Source organism: Scylla paramamosain, chromosome 8, assembly GCF_035594125.1.
Source record: "Scylla paramamosain isolate STU-SP2022 chromosome 8, ASM3559412v1, whole genome shotgun sequence".
In the NCBI taxonomy this organism is placed as follows: domain Eukaryota; kingdom Metazoa; phylum Arthropoda; class Malacostraca; order Decapoda; family Portunidae; genus Scylla; species Scylla paramamosain.
In genome coordinates this window covers 21,032,285-21,048,957 of record NC_087158.1, presented here as the reverse complement: position 1 = coordinate 21,048,957, position 16,673 = coordinate 21,032,285, and the positions used below count along the sequence as shown (strand labels likewise).

The window sequence follows — 16,673 nt, the reverse complement described above, 5'->3', positions numbered from 1 at the left end:
TAGTATTTCAATCAGTGCAGCGGGGTACAAGAAGATGAAATAAATAGATCAACAAGGAATAATAATGATGGTGATGACAGTAATAATAATAATAATAATAATAATGATAATATCGTAACATCAACAAAGCAGTTCAAATTACTGGCAATGTTGATAGTTTGTAGCTAGCACTGTGACGGAAAGAAGCAAATTTTCTCTCTCTCTCTCTCTCTCTCTCTCTCTCTCTCTCTCTGTTAGGTGTATTTCTCTCTTATCTAAAGTGCTATCGAGAACAAAAAGCAAAAGAGAAAGAAAGAAAAAAGGAAGAGAAACAGGACAAAAAAAAAAACACTTTCATTCGTTTCTAATAGGATTATCAGATTGAAAAATAATGTAAACAACTTGTCAGTCCGGTTCCCTACCCCCCTTTCCCCGCACTGCAAATGAGAGACGTGCAGGTGCAGATAAAAATGCCCTTGATATTTCATAAGCTATCGGTTGTTCGTGAGACGTCTTATCAGGTACCGGGCCTTATCAGTGAGAGTTATATTACTTATTACTGCACGGTCTGTAGAAAATTCGTTCTATGTATAAATGCCTGAAACAATTAGACAGTACGTGAATTATTCTCTCTCTCTCTCTCTCTCTCTCTCTCTCTCTCTCTCTCTCTCTCTCTCTCTCTCTCTCTCGTGTGAAATATAATGCCTCCTCGCTAGTCTTCCACCATCTGAAGCGGTGGTGGCCGCGTCGTGTGTCGATATGGGATATGAACTGTGAATGGTTGGACGCAGGGACGGCCATGAAGGAAGAGGAAATAGACGGGAAGAAGTGTGCAATGCTCGTATAAAACTTAGAGAGAGAGAGAGAGAGAGAGAGAGAGAGAGAGAGAGAGAGAGAGAGAGAGAGAATGTCTGTGTGTATGTGTGTATGAATAGACGTCCTTTGATTGGCTGGCAGGAAGAGGTGGCGTGTAGCTGGTGACGTGCCCAGCGCTGCCACACTTCCTCCCCTCGACAACACGTTTAAAATATCATTTTAAGTAAATCGATGCTCCTACTGGAGCAAATGCCACATTTGCTAATGCTCCCCATTCAGGAGTTAACAGCCATTTTCTGTTATAGCTACACGAACTTAACTATCACATTTTGTAATAAGAGCATATTTATCTTTAAACACCAAACTGTAAAAGGCACGTCAGCAGGTTTGACAATATTTCAGGCAATGATAAGTATCTCATAACTCTCCTCACATAACAGGCTGTAGTAACACAGTGGACTGTGCCGAAAGCGTTCAGATTTAGAAAGTTGAACGTGAACTCAACATAGCTTTCGTGGTCGTGTTCCCAGACTAGTGAAGGTTTGACAACCAGCGGTGGAGGAGTGCGTTGTGGTACTGATGTGTACGGTTGGTCACTGTGATTGTGCCTCAGGTTTTTCTAAGCGATCATCAAAGAACACACAGAGTTTGACTGAATATCGGGTACGTGAATGACGGTTCGGACACTTTTTTTTTTTTTTTTACCACTCGCCGTAAGTGATGTGTTGAATTAACGATGTTCATGGATATACAAACTCCCATGTAAAGTGAAGTGTGTTGCTGAAGCTTACTTTCATTCGTTGTTGAGAAACACTGAGGTAAGCACGTTTGCCAAGATCATGTTTCGCTGCGCACGTGTGTACAGAGCGAGAATGACACCTGTAAACGGTGCTGCTAGGCATAGTGTAAAGCGTTGTGTGCGCAGAAACGTGATGTGCTGATTGAGCTACAAGCAAAGTGAACAATCTTGTGATAGTTATATCAGTTAATTAAATGATTTTATTGAATAATCTTTTACATAAGGTAAGTAGTTTATCAAGTGGAGTCAAGTGAAGCGAACGCCGTTATATAGTAAGAGCAAAGGTCAATGTCATACATCCCTCGTTAGCAACAGGCAGTTTAATATTTTCAACATGAAATCAAACCACTGATTTGGCTGGTATCAGATATCTCGCGTCGGCGACTCTGCAGCGGCAAACTTCAGGTGCTAACGCAGACACCCCAGGCTCGTGTCTCCTCCAGATCAGCAAACAGAGCGTGAGCGAATGCACATCAACGCTGAGCTGCATCTCAAGTAACGCAGACTGCCAGCCCCTCACACCACAGTGGAGATGGCGGCTGACCGAACGCTGCCGCCAACACCAGCAGTCCTCCTGGTGGGGAAGTGCCTGAAGCGGGAAACTGGCAACGCCACCACGTTGGCTCGCCTCGGGTGAGTGTAGCGAGTGATGAATACTATTCATGAACTCTTCATAATCATATTCTCGCTCTGCTAACTTCAACTGAGTTCACTGCTTCTTTCTTATGAGTCTGAATCTCTAAAAGTTAATTAAACGTCCGCTTATAGATAATCAGAGAGCCGCCACTAAGGGCCACTTTGAGTAATCCGCGGAACAATCAGATCAATACTGCTGCCACGCGGCAAGCCCGTCAGGGCAAGGCAAGGCTAATGATTTGGCGGGACCTTCTCCGCTTGATGCATACAGTAGTGGGCGCTTAGCTGCCTGGTTACGCACGCCCTCGGTTCACAGGCGTGCAGTAAGGAGCGGTGGGTGGGAGGCAGTGACGCAGGACCCTGACAACATTCCTCATACCGACGCCCTGCGCGCCCTCATCAAGCAGCACAATATTGTCACTGTTCTGGGTCTGCACGCCTATCGCACCTCCCACGTGCTGCTGGCCTGCCAGGTGGGTTGACCAACTATTTCATGCGCAGGAAAACCAGCAAATAGGAGTGGTGATCATTAAGACAAATGAATACTTGAGGCGTTGGATAATGAGCGACGTTTACAGGGTGAGTAACGAGGCCTGAGTGAGGTTGATGGTTACTACAAGAGTGGAGAAGCAAATACTAGCAGGATGGGGTTAGTTACTGAAGCAAGCTCACGCGTAGAGGAAATTACACATTACATGCAGCATTGTACGGGGAAAGTTATGGATGTCACCATACATAACTTGGACGTTCCCTGAAATGCATCCCCAAAGGTAAGGGGGACAAGATACATCTCAAAGGGCAATAATTAAAGTAGAGAAATAAAAGATAGTTTAATGAAGCAATGAAAAATCAGACTAAAAAGAAAATTGCAACAAAATGCAATAATTACTATGCAAACACCAGCACCTTCCCCGAGTTGTGTCACCGCTACTTCACCTTTCTTCCCTCACTCTCCTGCACGCCGGTGCGGTGAGTGCATGCCGTTCATCTTCCCTCTGTATCAACAACGCTTATTTATTCTCTTTCAACAAATTTCCGTCCCCCTTGTACAATTATCTCTTTCCCTTCCACCTTTTACACTTTCCCCACACACTAATGCATTCTTCCCCTTGTAATCACACGCCCGTCCCTTCGTTAAGCTCGTTTCCACTTCTCATATTAATAACTCTGTCTTCGCCCCTTTTAGAAACTCGGCGTGCCCTACGTGACTGTGTTCGGTGGCACCGACGTGAACGAGTGCGTCAGGGATGCCGTGAAGAGGGAGGTGATGGGGCGGGTGGTGGCTGGCGCTAAGAGCCTCGTCGCTTTCCACGACTCGATGCGAGACGCTGCTCTTCAAGTCTGGGTGAGTGACGCCACGTCAAGATCCGCGACGGGAGTCTGACGTGACTGCGAAAGCTCACGTGTTGGGCTGACGGAATGACTTAGGAATGCTGCGACTTACGGCAAAAATGCCACGTTTCCACTCAAGTTTCTGACGGGAAAAACGGAAATGAACTATAAGTCGCAATTTTCGAGTTTATATCAGCCAAGCACATCTTAACTTGCGTTACAGAAAACATCATGATGACAGCTAAATCTTCCTAGTTCCTCCCGGATTCCTTCCTGTTAAAGCCTGGTTAAAGAACTATTTCCCAATTCTGGATATTGTCAACCTACAATTGAACATCACAAGGATTACACAGAAGTCCACAATTTTGTTTCCGGCGTTTCTAAAGACTGACTGACTGCAAAGCACGTCCTTGTAAAAAGTACAAGAGTCGCCGTGCAGTGATACTCACTGAAAGGTACATGCTTGTGGATAACTGCAGTCATTCACAATCATGTGCGTGCTGTGGTTAGGTGGGCCATGAATCAAATGATGTGAATGCATACACGCTATTGTGGTTGTTGTTCCCTTGCTTGAGAAAACATGGTAAATGAAGCATAGATGTAGTTAACTTTCAGCTTTGAGATTGAGAAAAGGCAGTACCTGATACTAAAAAGAAAACAACAAAGCCAGAAGTAATGAAATAAAAACTAAAACCAAGGGATACACGAACCAGTATCGGTGTCTCAGCTTCAAGAATCGAGTCAGTCTGGTATCCACCGCTGATGTGCTGGCGCCTTGCGGACTGCCAGGGATCGGTAGCTTCTATTCTTCCACTTCTGTTTATGTGCTCGCACACAAGGCCACTCTGTAGCACTGCTCTTCTGCACTCCACCATCCTAACCTAAAGCATTCGTATTCTTCTTAGGATCCAGAATATCACCTTGCTTTGGCAGAGCACCACTACAGCAACCTCCACGACGCCACTGCCGGCCACACACTGCCTGCTGGTGGCCACTGCTCACTGACAGACCTGCCGGTTTGATGAACTTCACTCGTAACACACTTCAAGATTCAAAATCACAGTAGCTTCTCACCTCACAATAAAATACTCACCAACAAAAATACATGAACTATTATACAATATAATTTTATCATCCTATGGTTTTGTATGTATCTTGAATAGTAATTGCATAGTTCCATTGTGCAATCATCGTCATTAAATAAAACATCACACCTGGGGAACGTTGCTTCCTAAGCAACTGTACACACACACATACACACACACACACGTGAGCCACAGCTACGCAACTCCGATACCTACTGAACAAACAAAAAACAGTCATCTTGGGAAGCTGTGTCACCTTCTTAAAAAGCCATTCGTGTAATATTTACCTCAGAAAGGGATGCAAATACCCCACCACTACTTTACATACCTATCAGTTGTGGGGGAAGGGAAAAGAGTGTGATGTCAGAAGCAGAGACTGGCTGCGAAATTTGTTTTTCCAAATATGAATTATGAATTACCTCCAAAATGAGAGATGATATAATGAACAGAGTGACAATGACATCCTCCACTATGAATGGTCATCAGTACTTTTTTTTTTATCCAATTTCAACGTTATTCGTGCTCTTTAATCTTTCCTATTCCTCTTTAGCACAGCTGAACACCAAAACATGACTCGGAATTCACATCAAAACCCATAACAGTCCAGCACGCCATTAATTAATAGTGTAAACACCAAACAGTATTTCACACATTTACATCAATTATCGCTGCAAATTGCATTATATTTCCCATTAACAACTCACAGAAAGAATTACGGCGAGGCGAACACGACCTCAACGTGACGGGGTAAAACATTTACATCTATCACGGTGATACATCACAAAAATGCGTTACTTTATCGTCAGTCCAGATTAATTAAGTAATGAATTCGGCACCCTTCATCTCCCTCCAGTGCAAGCCACGCGTGGATTTTACTAATCAAATTCAGCTGTCACCCACGTAAAGTTACACAGATTTTTCTTTCCGTTCATAAAGTGATACCATGCAGAACGTATACACGTCCTCTTTCATTCTCATGATAATACACATCTTTTCCAGTCATGGTACAAGAAGTATATCACAGCACAGAGTATCACGTTCGTCAGTATTGGAAGGCATTACATACTCGTGTACTTGTTTCGCCATAAAGACATCCTGCATTGTTCTCATGCAATTTTTAAACGCAATAATCTCTAACTGTAATCCGAATTTCAGCAAAATTAATAAGTCTACAAATAAAAATCTCTAAATTTTTCAAATTCTACTTTTCACAGTTTAAGTAAGGATTTTACCAAAACACCATCAGTTCATGTTTTGGTCGAGTTCCAGCCGTGGTGATGGATGACAGAATTTATGAATTTATCATGTTACAGCTTCACTTGGTAGCTTATGTACAATTTACATGAATCGCAGAGAACTTTAGAAACTGAAAACTGCAATAAAATAACGCAGAATACCTTAATGGCAAAATTGGACAAAATTGCAGCGGCAGCGTCCCTTTCAGCAATGAGGAACCTGACACTCGCCTTTATGATTTTCTCGTGTTATCAACATTCATGAGACGTTATCCTTTGTATATAAATTAACTGAAAAAAACACACAATTTTAGTGAATAGCTGGAAAAAAAAAAAAAAAGGAAAAGGTTCTTATGTGAGGACGAACAAGGACATGTGCGTTTTTCCAAATGGGATTAGTTTTAGTGGAGAATACGTTTAAATATTGGACCCGTTTTCTTAGAGCGAAGCTGGAAATGCTGGGATAGCTCTCTCTCTCTCTCTCTCTCTCTCTCTCTCTCTCTCTCTCTCTCGTTGACGTCTCAAGGCATCAGATAGGCAGATAGTGCGCATTCGTGTTGTAGAGTGAAGCGAAACATACATGAGCAGGAATAATTAGTAAGTACTCGCATTATGTAGTGCAGCGGAACAACAGCATGTGTATTTTTCTATTTTATTTTATTTTTTTTTTTTTCCTAATGGTAGGGAATGTTTTATTATGTCGAAAGGAACTGGTGAAAAATAAACATGCTGAAACTATGTTGATTCTCCGCCGTTTTTATCTCTCATATGTAAAATTCATGTAACTCCTTCATTCTTGACCTTCATATTGCTTTCCTCCCATGATTTGTTTTATTACTTTATTTTCAAACTTGAGTAGCACTTACCATCCTGCCTCTCTTCTCTCCCAGCCATCACTGCCCCCGGGTAAGACATGGATAATGCCTCAAGCCGTTGCAGTTGATCCCGATCTGGACTTCGACGTGTTATCATACATGAATGCGAGAGAAGCAGCTCACGTGGACAACAGAGTACACGGCAGCGATCATGACACGACCACCTCACACCGCGAGAACCAAGGTGGTGAGATGTCTGTCCAGTCAGCAGGAAGGAATAAAAGCACGGGGGGAGAGGAATGCGGCGCCTCAGAAAAAATTCGCACCACAGAAAACGTTCCACCGCGTGAGGATAACGGGGTGACTTCACGAAACGAAAACATGAACACTCGGATAAACGGGATCCCATGCAAGCCTCAAAGGGAAAGGTTGTCTGGACCAGTAGAATTGCCTGCACTATTTCAGCCGTTAGTATTGATGGTGGCTGGACTCCGCCCTGTTAAGGTCAGTAGTGTTGGCGTGAGGTATGTAGTGCAATGGGCGTGAGCAGCTTCAGTGTGGTGGGCGTCTGAGCACAAATGTTAACTTTATATTATTCACTTAGACAAAGAATATTTAATTATCAGCCGTTCAGTGCGCCGTTTTTCAAGTTCATTCGATGTAAAGTGTAAGAAACAAGTCACAGATCTAAGACACTGTTCCTTTCTATATATTTCCGGTCAGACGGGTAGACTGGCTTTCACAGCACATTAAGATTAATTTTCTAAAAAGCAGCTTTGTTCACTAACCTGAGCTTATAGATGAGCCATTGACATTCGTTCTTCTGCTACTAGGAAAGAAGGAAGATTCCTCAGCAAACTCAACCTCAGCATGCGCCTCGACTTCATTCGTTATTCTGCTTGGGAAAAGAAGGCTAGGTAGCGGCCACTAGAAGCCAAGAATGACAAGCTTGCTTGCGCTCTCTCTCTCTCTCTCTCTCTCTCTCTCTCTCTCTCTCTCTCTCTCTCTCTCTCTCTCTCTCTCTCTCTCTCTCTCTCAATATTATGCTATCGTGCCAAATGTCATGAATTAAATTTGTCGCTTGAATGACGCACAGAGGATGCAAAAAAGCACTTACATTTTTAATCAACGATATCATGTTATTTTTGAGGCCTTGATGCATGATCGGAATGACAAATTGAGAGAGAAAGAGAGAGAGAGAGAGAGAGAGAGAGAGAGAGAGAGAGAGAGAGAGAGAGAGAGAGAGAGAGAGAGAGAGAGAGAGTAATTCATAAAACATTCAAGGCCATAGCTCAGGGCGCACAGGCCTAACAACGCCACTGCATTATGGATATTGGTATGCTGGACGCATTTGTAATGAAAAGTGTGTGTGTGTGTGTGTGTGTGTGTGTGTGTGTGTGTGTGTGTGTGTGTGTTGATAGCTGGATGTGACATCCGGTGTGAGTTGTGAAGTAAGAGTATGACCATTATGATGAAATAATGAGCGTTTGCGTCGTGGCCAGGATGTGCTGTACCTGACGGAGGCGTGGAGTGAGTGGCAGCGGGCGCGAGGGGGACATGGTCGCTTCCTCATCGTGGGCCCCTCCATTGACCCCCAATACGCCGACCACGTGCACGCCCAAGTGAGCAGGTGAGGGCGGAGATGTGAAGGAATTGTTGTGACTGACATGTTGCAGTTTCTCTGGAATAAAACAAGTGTGCCTGGTATACTGGCTCTTTCTGTTTTCTCTATTTCTCTTTCTTATTCTCTTTCTCTTTCTTATTCTTCTCTTATTCTCTTTTTTCTTCTCCTGATTTCGCTTTTTTTTTCTTTTCTTGTTCCATTTTCATTTACTGTAGAATTACCACAAAATGAATGCGGTAAATGGGGAAGGCTGATTGGGTGAGGAAGGCTTGTGAAGGTGATAAAAAGAGGAAAGATACAAATCCCTGTCATTCTCATGTTAATATCAGGTCCTTGAAACTCTCATAAACTTTTTACGGTCAGCGTTACATTAATGAAACTATCACCGAGCGTCCATCATTTTCCTGGCAAAGTATAGAATCTTATTTATATAATCTATCAGGATTTGTTCTGTGCGGAAAAGAAAGTAACTATTTCATTTTAAATATTCTACCTGCACACTTCACTTTTGTGGTTCACCATCACTGTCACCTAACGTTCATCCCCTTGCTTCCCTCAGCACGAACTTCCCAAATACTCAATCACAACATGCCTCTCCTTACCATTTTTAACATCCACACCTCCTATGACCCCCATCACAATATATAACATACAACTCCTCTCACGATTTGACACCTCCCCCGCTTCCCCCTCAACACCTCCTCCTTAAACTACACCATTTCACGACTCCCAACCCGCTATTAACATCCCTTATTGCTCTTCCACCGCTTCGTCAACTACTCCATTCCAGGCTGAGCGGCGTGCGTGTGTGCCCCAGTCTTCCCCCGCAAGAGTGCCAGGCCGTCATTAGGAGGGCCACCGTCTTGGTCAACTCATCCCGTTCTGAGAGTATGGCAAGCTCGATCCTGGAGGCAATGGCTCTTGGTGAGTGCCTCTTTCTCCTTCGCTTCCTGCCCTCGTCCTTTTTTTTTTTTTCTCATTCCTCCTTTTTATTTCTTTCTCTTTCATTCACTTTTGCACATCGTGTTTTTTTCTCTTTTTTCCTTTTTTTTTAATTAATCCATTCACTTTCCTACTCCATCCTTCTTTCTTTTTTTATTCTTCTATTCATTCATTCACTTCCGTGCTCCATTCTTCTTTCTTTTTCATTCCTTCCAATCATTTAGCCATCTGCTTTTCTCTCATTTTTCATTCCTTTCGTTCTTCCTTGTTTTTCTCACATCGTTCTATCCCTCGGTCTCATCTTCCCACACCTTCCCTTTTTTTCTTTCATCCCTCTTTCTATTTTCCCTTTCATCTATTACTTACTTCCCCTCTCTTCCATTCTTCCTATATTCCTTTTCGTCCTTTTCCTCCTGACCTCACTCCCTCTACCATCTTCACTTTTCCGTGTCGCCTTCCACTTTCTTTTCTCTTCTTACTTCTTTCATGCCTCATATCTCCTGTCTTTTCTCTTCCCTCCCTCCCTCCACCCTCTTCACTCTTTCTGTCTCGCCTTCCTTTTTTCCTGCCCCATCTTCCTTGGTGCCATTGTGCTACTGTTACTTTTAGGTTCTCTGAATGGGGAAGGGCCGGCAGCTGGAAAAATAAATACGAAGGGGGAAGAAAAGCCAGCCATATATTGCAATGTAAAAGTTCTTGTTTTATTTAAATTCTCTATTGGGTTTGCTTCTCCTCTGTTTGTATTGGTGGTGGTGGATGGTAGTGGTGGTATGGTTCAGGTTGTACTGGTTGTGATGGCTTTTGTAATGGTTGTTGTTGTTGTTGTTGTTGTTGTTGTGGTGGTGGTGGTGGTGGTGGTGGTGGTGGTGGTGGTAGGAATGAAATCTGTGGTTGTAATATTGATAGTTCTGGTGATTTTAATAATGGTGTGTGTGTGTGTGTGTGTGTGTGTGTGTGTGTGTGTGTGTGTGTGTGTGTGTGTGTGTGTGTGTGTGTGTGCGTGTGGTGTTGTAAAAGTGATGATGTGAGAAGTTTCAATTAATGTAGGTCTTTAATGAATTTTTTTTTACGTAAGGGAAATAAAGGTGGGACAGGAAGAGCTGGTTGGGGTCTGAACACACACACACACACACACACACACACACACACACACACACACACATTATGACACAACGCATGTTCTTCATGTTAATTGCTTTCTGCTCCTCCCCCCTCCTCTTTCTCTCTCTCTCTCTCTCTCTCTCTCTCTCTCTCTCTCTCTCTCTCTCTCTCTCTCTCTCTCTCTCTCTCTCTCTCTCTCTTTTCATATTCTTCCAAATTATTCATCTTTGTTTCTTTCTACCTTGTTGTTGTTTCTCCTCCTCCTTGACCTCTTCCTTCTCCTCTCTTCTCCTTCTCTAAGCATTATCAGCCTCACTAAAATCTAAAAATATACACTTTGTGTTTGAAAAGCAAACATTCTGTCTCTGCGCGCGCGCACGCACGCACACACACACACACACACACACACACACACACACACACACACACACACACACACACACACACACACACACACACACACACACACACACACACACACACACACACACACACACACACTGTGAACAAATAGAACAAGGAAAGGGATGAGGAAGAAGTGGAAAGAAAAGAAGGAAGGAAAGGAAGGCGGTTTATGTTGTTGAATAACCTGATGGCTTGGGAAGAGAAAGTGGCTGGAGGGGGAAAGATGGAGCCTCAAGGTTAAAGAAAGAGAAAAAAAAAATAACGCTTCCAGGAAACAGATAAAGAAGCATTGTTGAAAATCTTTTTGGGGCAAGAAAAAATGGCTTACATAATTATCTTTGGGGATACTAAGATGCTAATGGATGGTGTGTGTGTGTGTGTGTGTGTGTGTGTGTGTGTGTGTGTGTGTGTGTGTGTGTGTGTGAGAGAGAGAGAGAGAGAGAGAGAGCGCACCGCCACCGTTTTCGTGGAGGGTGAGATATACTCAGGGAAACTGTGGAAAGGTATCAAGTGGACCTTTGCCAAACGGGGTCGTTCAGGAGGTCATAAAGGGTAGACACTGGATGGCCATTCCGGCAAATGTGCTCCTTCATCCCCGAGTCAAGAGGCGAATATCTATGCGATACATAGGAAGAGATGCGGGGCTGCTTGCATCGCCTCGCCACTGCCTCCACCTTACTGCATTTGACATGTAGAGACACGTGCTGGCAGGTATGTAGATAGATGAGACTGATAGATATATAACACTATTACAATAAAGCTGCGCACTGATAGGTATGTAGCCAGATAAAACAGATAAAATAAAGCTTACCAGACTTATATTGCATTCAAATGCGAGACACTGACAGGTTTGTAAACAGATATTATTGATGAAAAGATAACACTAATTATTTTATGTAAGAAGGATACTAGCCAAATTTATAAAAGAAGACCCACCGAGGTGCCACTCCCGTCCTTATAGGAAAATGGACAAAAGGATCATCCAAATTGACGAAGTGTTTTGAAAGAATTGAGGTCATAGCAAGTGAGAAATACAGAAGCAGATCGTGAGTTCCAGAATTTACCAGTGACAGGAATGAAAGATTGAGAATACTGATTAACTCTTGCATTATAGAAGCCGGACAGAATAGGGACGAGAGAAAGTGGAAAGTCTTATGCAGCGAGGCAGCGGGAGGAAGGGAAGCACGCAGTTGGCAACATCAGAATAACAAATAAGAGAGTGACTTATATATCAAGTTCATAGCTCATTTAAAGCCAGGTAGCACAGTCAGGGAGTCTCTATCAGGGTTCCGGGAAAGCTGAATCGTACCCTCCCCTCCATGTCACAGGTACAGACAGGCAGACAGATAGCAATCCCTGTGCCCTTACCTTCCTCTCCCTGACTTACCTGTGTTCTCCCTCCGCTTTCCTGACACCTCTTCCATGACGCACGGGGAATAAAGGCACGTCCCTTATGGTTAATCACTCGTACATACACACACGCTCGTGCATACAGTTGCAGATCTTCCCATATGAGAGAGAGAGAGAGAGAGAGAGAGAGAGAGAGAGAGAGAGAGAGAGAGAGAGAGAGAGAGAGAGAGAGAGAGAGAGAGAGAGCGTTATCTATCTCCAGTAGCAGGACGCAAAATATAACTCTTGCTGACACACAAAAGACGTACGTAGTTAAAACAAACCATAAATATACTACTCCAATATGAAATTCCAAACGAAGACTGATAAATTGTTTGCGATGGGGAGAGATGAAATATGAATGTAGCAGAAAAGGAAAAAAAAAAAAAACATTCAGGATTTGAACATCACCACCACCACCACCACCACCACCACCACCACCACCACAATCACCACCACTATCACCGCCACAATCACTATCATCACCAGCATCATTTTCACCAAATAACACCATAGCAACATCCTCCTCCTTACTACCACCGCCACCAACACCACCACCACCACCACAGTAAACAGGCAAAATTTGAACACCACCAATACACTACCACCATCAGTATCATCACCACCATCAGAGTGAGTATATATCATTTACCAATAACTACAACCCTTTCCATCACCACCACCACCACTAAAGCAGTAACAACACAATAGGCACCAATCAGGAGCAGAATGTACACAAGGCTCCTCCACCAGCGTGTGCGCCCCTGCCTGCCCTGCTGTTTGTCTAAAGGGAATGGCTACAATGGTCCTCTCGTTGCAGGAATTAATCGTCACGGGGAAATGGCGGAGCGCGCTACAAAACTGACGGAAAATATGTTAACTTCAAAAAGAAACAACGTACTAACAGTGGTGATGTTTTACCATATAGTGCGGTGTGACTCTCTCTCTCTCTCTCTCTCTCTCTCTCTCTCTCTCTTCTCTCTCCTCTCTCTCTCTCTCTCTCTCTCTCTCTCTCTCTCTCTCTCTCTCTCTCTCTCTCTCTCTCTCTGTGTATGTATATTTGTATCTAACTATCTATCTATCTATTTATCTATCTATCTATCTATCTATCTGTCTATATCACACACACACACACACAAACACACACACACACGAGGTATACGTGCCGGTGCCACGAAACAGGCGGCGTGTTTTGATACACCTAAGCTCCGAGCGTGGCACACGAGCCCTGCTTCGGATCATCATCAAGGCTCCGGGGTCACGCACGCATTATCATTTTTTTTTTACCGTATACCTTCCAAGATAGGCTGGCGGCCCATTATGAGGCGAGACATCCGGAAAGTGGCTTCATATATATTTACCTGCATCTAATCAATATTTCGACTGTTTCTATATTCGTCTGACCTTCCCTATGTCTCCTGTTGTAAATTCCAAGCAGCATGCGTGTCACGGGGCTTCCCACACCGAGTAACCTCCCACTTTCCCTTGTGTTGTTGTTGCAGGCACGCCAGTGATCGCCAGGGACATTCACGGCAACACAGCCCTCGTCAAGCACGGGCACACGGGGCTCGTCTACTCCTCGCCAAACGACTTCATCCGAGAACTTGAGTGTCTCTTGCAGGATTCAGGACTCAGGGACCGCCTCACTAAGGCCGCCGAGGAGCGGGTCACCTGTTGTCATTCCCTTAAAACAGGAAAAAGAGCTTCTCCTTAGGATTCTCAAGCAGGCGGTGCAGTAGGGAAATTCTCTCTCTCTCTCTCTCTCTCTCTCTCTCTCTCTCTCTCTCTCTCTCTCTCTCTCTCTCTCTCTCCTCTCTCTCTCTCTCCTCTCTCTCTCTTTCTCTCTCTCTCTCAGCCTCCGAGTGGTGAAATTACAATAATACAAGAAAGCCGAGCGGAGGGAACGTGAGGATTAATAAAGGAGGGAAGGTCTACCCGTTCACTGTTTCTCGCAGCCCCTGGTGTCCTATATAGGTCTTGTAATTGCCTCCTTAACTATCTTATTGCCTCCTTGACGCTCCTGTCCCCCACCATTTTTACTTGTCCTCATTCCTCGTCCAAGTGTGTGTGTGTGTGTTGTCTTCTCTTTCCATGCCACTTCGCTATTCGCCCCTCCTCTCCACCTATGCAAGGCAACCCTCCTCCCACTGTGGTGAGTAAATACAAACGAACTACTTATTTTTCACTGTCGTTTATGCAGGACACATATTCCTGTAAAACTGCCGAACTGAATAATGACTTACGCCAAATAAATACACCTGTGTAAAGGATTTAGTGGGAAATGTATCGCGAAGAATATTTTTTGTTGCTTACTGTTTTTATTTGGGAAAAAAATCTTTTCAACCAGATGGCGTTGTTTTTTTTATTTCCTTTTCTTTTTTTTCACTCTGACTCTCTTGTGTGTGTGTGTGTGTGTGTGTGTGTGTGTGTGTGTACAACGCTGCATATTTTTAATGTACAACGTTGCATATTTTTAATGTCAGAATTATCATAGGAAAATTAATCTAAAGTATTTATTTAACTCCATTCACTTCCTGGCTTTCATTCTCGTGGTGTATTCCGCTTGACACCACTTCCTGAGCCTCCAATTATGTTTGCTCTTTGAACGGCAGCTTCCCAGGCTTAGCGCAGCGTCTGAATATTACCCACACCACTCGGCGAAGCGGACCCACTGGCACTCTGGCTTGCATTCAGAAACGCTTTGCTCTCTCTCACCACGGCCACAGAGATGATCAGCCGCGTTCTCAGGTGTGTTTCTCCTGTCAGTAATGTAAAAATGTTGTTAATCTGTCACGAGAACCATAAAAACACCCTTAAAAAAAGCCCGTGTCACCTCAACTGGAGCCTTTTGAAAGTAGTGGACCTGCGGGCAGAAGTGTTTCAGAATACAGTCTTTGCGATCTCAGTGGTAGCAACAAAACGATTCATTTTGATGCTCATGGATTGTGAATGGCGATGAGTGCAAGAGACCAGACACGCATGGGCACTAGGAGGTTAAGTGGTGGCGATGGTTGTGATGGTGGTAATACTGGTGCATGTTACGGTTGGTTTCGGATTCGAGTCACTACCGTTCATATCGTCTTGGCTTAACTATCCGGCTTGGTGTTTCTGCCATGATACTGAAGGCGGCTTTGCGTTAACAACAACAACAGCAGCAGCAGCAGCAGCAGCAGCACCAGCACCAGCAAACAACGACAATACAATAACAATCAATATAATCCATTCACGAACCAAAACGCGTTCAAGTAAAGGCTGATCCCAGACAGGAAAGATTGACAAAGAGCAGACAGGACGAGGCAGCGAGACAGCGGGACAGCGGGACAGAGGGCAACTGTCAATTATCATCAGTCAGGCGGCAACCTGTGGCATGCCACCAGCCAATGCCGGGAGTCCCTGCCCTGCCATGAATGGAGGTCAATTGAGTTAAAAGTGTTATCACTCACAATAGACGTGAATAAACCAAACTGAAACAAGCAGAGAACAGTGATGACGGGAATAACATCGTGACATACACGTGGCGCCTCTCGAGTAGTGGGGAACCAGGCACACCACTCACACGGAATACATAATATATATATATATATATATATATATATATATTATATATATATATATATATATATATATATATATATATATATATATATATATATATATATATATATATATATATATATATATATATATATATATATATATATATATATATAAGCAAAATACGAAAGAGGAGATATGGGACAACTTTGAAGAAAATAAAAACGAAGCACAGGTAAAATTGAAGTGGAAAAGGAACAAAGAATCAAATTAAATAATTCCATTACACAACAGGAAAGACCATGAAGGTGAAAATTGAAAGAAAACGACACAAAAATGAAGAGTCAATGATGGCTTTAAAGAAAATAAGAACGCAGTGTAGCCAGGAAAAGTACGCAGTAACAGAAAAGGGAAGAGAGATATAAAAATAACTCTTATCACTACGTAAGAGGAAAATAAGAGAAGAGTTGAGAGAAGCAAAGGGAAGCACGTATAAAAGAGGAAAAAGACGGATACCTTTCAGGAAAAAAATATACGAAATAGTGCAAGAAAGACGATAATAGAAGAGGAAATAGAAACAGAAACAAATTACAACATAATATAATAACAAAGAAGAGACAGTTGAAAACAGGAAAAAAGAGAACACACACACACACACACACACACACACACACACACACACACACACAAGAGACATCTTTGAAATAAACAAGAGCGACGAAAACACTACAAGAAAAAAACGGAGATAAAAAGGCATTAAAAAAAAAAAAAGCTGAGACAAACCAGAACTGCACCAAAACAGAGACAAGGCAGTTGAGAGGAGCACCAGGCAAACAGTCCAGTATCTTCCTCCCGTTCCACACGCCTCGCCTCGCCTCGCCTCTCTTCCTCCCTCCTTCCTTCCCTCCCTCCTTCCTTCCCTATCTCCCTACCACTGCCCAGCTCCTCGCGTCAGCTGTTCCTTCCTCCACACCTGCGTTT

General features: G+C 43.5%; 1 protein-coding gene and 1 long non-coding RNA gene across 17 annotated transcripts in view; one reads left to right on the top strand and one right to left on the bottom strand.

Moving 5' to 3' along the window:
- LOC135102947 (uncharacterized) overlaps positions 1-7,623 on the bottom strand; it is a 51,900-nt gene extending 44,277 nt beyond the window's left edge. The window contains exons 1-2 of the long non-coding RNA XR_010269872.1: positions 7,486-7,623; positions 4,273-4,572 (exon numbers count right to left, since the gene is read on the bottom strand). This is a non-coding gene — a long non-coding RNA (uncharacterized LOC135102947). The remainder of the gene's footprint in view (positions 1-4,272; positions 4,573-7,485) is intronic.
- LOC135102943 (glycosyltransferase 1 domain-containing protein 1-like) lies at positions 1,226-14,506 on the top strand. 16 transcript variants are annotated; one of them, XM_064008666.1, is made up of 8 exons: positions 1,231-1,335; positions 1,962-2,227; positions 2,502-2,703; positions 3,417-3,575; positions 6,773-7,201; positions 8,200-8,327; positions 9,112-9,245; positions 13,661-14,506. In XM_064008666.1, the coding sequence occupies exons 2-8, from the start codon at positions 2,127-2,129 to the stop codon at positions 13,870-13,872; spliced, it is 1,365 nt and encodes a 454-aa protein (XP_063864736.1). In that variant the 5' UTR covers positions 1,231-1,335; positions 1,962-2,126; the 3' UTR covers positions 13,873-14,506. The 16 variants fall into 16 exon arrangements, with proteins under 16 accessions (XP_063864744.1, XP_063864736.1, XP_063864739.1 ...); XM_064008669.1 differs by having other exon boundaries at positions 1,232-1,335; positions 2,038-2,227; XM_064008659.1 differs by having other exon boundaries at positions 1,236-1,383; positions 1,904-2,227.
- Positions 14,507-16,673: the final 2,167 nt, after the last annotated feature.